A 2807-nucleotide genomic window follows, 5' to 3' on the forward strand; every position below is an offset into this window, starting at 1 on the left:
AGTCCACCTTTCCCTAGGACATTATTACAGCAAGAATGTAAGAGAATGTCCTAGCAATTGGTAGAAAGAGGGAGAACTCTGGAGTCCTCAAGATTATCCACCATCTTCGAATGTAATATAATAGAAAAAGTCTAGAAAAGAAGGAAGGAGGGAGAGAGAGAGAGAGAGAGAGAGAGAGAGAGAGAGAGAGAGAGAGAGAGAGAGAGAGAGAGAGAGAGAGAGAGAGAGAGATTGCAGCATTTTGAAGGGAATTTAGGAAGCTGATTGGTGACTATTGTCAGCTTGATCTGATCGTCATAAAAGTAGAGCTTAATCTAATTGATGACCAAACTCGCTCTGTTGCAGACAAGCGATGGATTACACAGTAGATCGATCGTGAAATATTATACACTCGTAAAGCCGTGACAATGACATAGTGTTCACCATCGTGTCCTTAGAGCTGGGTTGCAACATGGGTTAGTAGTAGGGTGAGTGCTTACTAAATAGATGCATGTCCATGTTTTCATAGACAGACATAGAAGACAACCCTATTAGCACTTTGAAAAAGGACGGGAATGTATAAGCTATCTTTTAGGTACTGAAAGGCTCTTTGAAAGAGAGGCTTGTCATTTCCAATCAAATATGTGGCATAATCTGCTTGAAAATAGAAACTTCAATCCTTTTCATCTACTACTATGGGTGCAACCTTGTGCAATGCTTTAGCTCTCTTGCCCGCACTAACCCATGGTGCGACCCGGCTCTTATAACGCAAAGAAATAACTTGTCCCCTAGCCGATGTTCAGGAAAAATGTTTTTCAGCTAACAATCTGCCGCTTTGAAATTCAAAAACGCCGGTTGAGAGGAAAATTTTTCCTCAAGTTGGCTTTAATTTTCAAAAGTTCCCCTTGGAAAATCGATAAAAAGGAGTTGTGTGTGGTTCCCTCGCTACTCGGATGGGGCCAGGGGTCGAGGTACACGATGCTTTCCTTGACGTGACGTAGAAACTGATGATCTTGTCGCTTTGAGAGCACAGATTATAGCTGCAACTGAGAGTAATACTAGATCATATAATAATAAACACAGAGATGTGTGCCCCCACCTAGCTAACGTCAAAGCCGAGGAGTGCGGTTGTTCGACAGGCAGCGAAATCCTAAGAATGTTCTACACTTGATATCGCATTCGCCTTGATTTTCCCGGCCGCATGAAATAAATCTGTGCATCTTTGTTGGGCATATATATAGTAAAGCCACTTTTGCAGTCTCGCATCCTGATCACAGCCTTATAATTACGAGATGATGATGAATATTATTGCTGGGCGCAGTGCGGTTTTTGGGCTGACTCTACTTATACTCACTGCTGCTGCTGCTTCATTATTCGGATCCAGGCATGCACAGGGTGGCGGAGTTGACAAGGAAGCAGAGGGAGCATGGGCAGCTGCATTCCCACATCTTCCCATCCCCGCCAGTGTCTTGCTAGAAGAATCGCCATTAACTTCTGCAGAAGCACAGTCGTGGGCCCAGAAACTATCTGTTAACTATTATGGCGCCTCACGGGGTGCTGATCTCTGCACTCAAGGCCGGCTGCTGTGTTCTAGGGAGCTCAGGCTTTCCTTTGACGTCCCCAAGACGCTCGACTTTGATGCATTCTACTTCTGTGATCCTCCCTACATGGCTGCCCGGTATGTAGAGCCTGGCCATTTCTTCCGCCTTCATCAGATGTTCGTGGGTGCTTCCATGGCGTTTCCCAACCTCAATCACCCCGTCCCGTCTCACCCTTACCTCCCTCACGTGATCGCGCAACGCCTTTCTCTCACACCGCAGGCTCTTCCCCAGCTGCTCGCCACCTTTGGTATCCCCAAAGCAACGCCAATGGCATTTGCTATGCTTGACACTATAACCCGATGTAACAGCGCGCCCTCGGACTCCGACAATTCTTCAGTGGCCTGTGTCACCTCCATCGAGGAGATGGTTCAATTTGTGAAGAGCACTCTGGGTGACTCCGTTGCCTTCTTGGAATCCGATGCGAGCCCCAACCTCCTGACAGGCGACAGCAGCAGTACCACCATTAATATCACCATCTCCTCCTTGGAGGAGCGTACCAAGCTACAAGAGTCCAACGTCGTGTGTCACAAGCGGATGTTTCCCTCCATGGTGCGTGTATGCCACGAGCTACAATCCACGAAGGTGTACATGGCGGAGATGAAATTCATGGAGCAGGGTGAGTACTACGTCCCCAATAGTATAGATGCAGTGGCGATTTGTCACTTCGATACAAGCAAGTGGGATCCAAATCATCCTTCCTTCTTGATTCTCAGGATGTCACCTGGGGAAGGCGAGGTGTGCCACTGGGTGCGAGCTGACGAGCATGTCTGGGTGCATGCATAATTAAATTGAAATTCACCATCTAATTAGAATAAATATGTATTTTGGGCTTCAGTATTACAAAGTTAAGCTATAAAACAGATGTATGGAAAGGCACATGTATACGTATTAACTACAGTTTGACTAATTAAAGCCTCCGGTTGGGCATTTGTGCTGACCTCTCTCTCTCTCTCTCTCTCTCTCTCTCTCTCTCATATCTACTTTTTACATTATATTACATGTGGAGGTGCTCTATGATTCTCGAAACCCTTGAGTTCTCCTTGTCATCTTCTAACATCCTCTTTTCAGTGATATCCCATGACACGCCTGACCTTATATAGCAAGTGGTTTTCTCAAACACGAGGAGCTTTCTCGTGGTCCATGTGAAAAATAGATAACCAAATTTTGAATGAAGTGAAGAAGAACAACATGAAGTTCTTGAAAACCCCAAGTACTTACAGATCTTAA

The 2807-nt window shown here is 45.7% G+C and overlaps 1 protein-coding gene across 1 annotated transcript; it reads left to right on the top strand.

The window, feature by feature from the left end:
• The first annotated feature begins 1405 nt into the window (after positions 1-1405).
• LOC147453542 (BURP domain-containing protein 16-like) lies at positions 1406-2363 on the top strand. Its single transcript, XM_086516931.1, has 2 exons — positions 1406-1508; positions 1654-2363. The coding sequence occupies exons 1-2, from the start codon at positions 1406-1408 to the stop codon at positions 2361-2363; spliced, it is 813 nt and encodes a 270-aa protein (XP_086373057.1).
• Positions 2364-2807: the final 444 nt, after the last annotated feature.

Source organism: Adiantum capillus-veneris, chromosome 7 (genome assembly GCF_014529385.1).
Source record: "Adiantum capillus-veneris isolate H3 chromosome 7, ASM1452938v2, whole genome shotgun sequence".
NCBI classification, from domain to species: Eukaryota; Viridiplantae; Streptophyta; class Polypodiopsida; order Polypodiales; family Pteridaceae; genus Adiantum; species Adiantum capillus-veneris.

Excerpts from the sequence above, each read along its gene's own strand:
- LOC147453542 (XM_086516931.1), top strand. The coding sequence starts at position 1,406 with ATGGGCAGCTGCATTCCCACATCTTCCCATCCCCGCCAGTGTCTTGCT. Across the intron at positions 1,509-1,653 it reads CGTGGGCCCAGAAACTATCT|CCCGGTATGTAGAGCCTGGC; the intron begins GTTAACTATTAT and ends CCTACATGGCTG.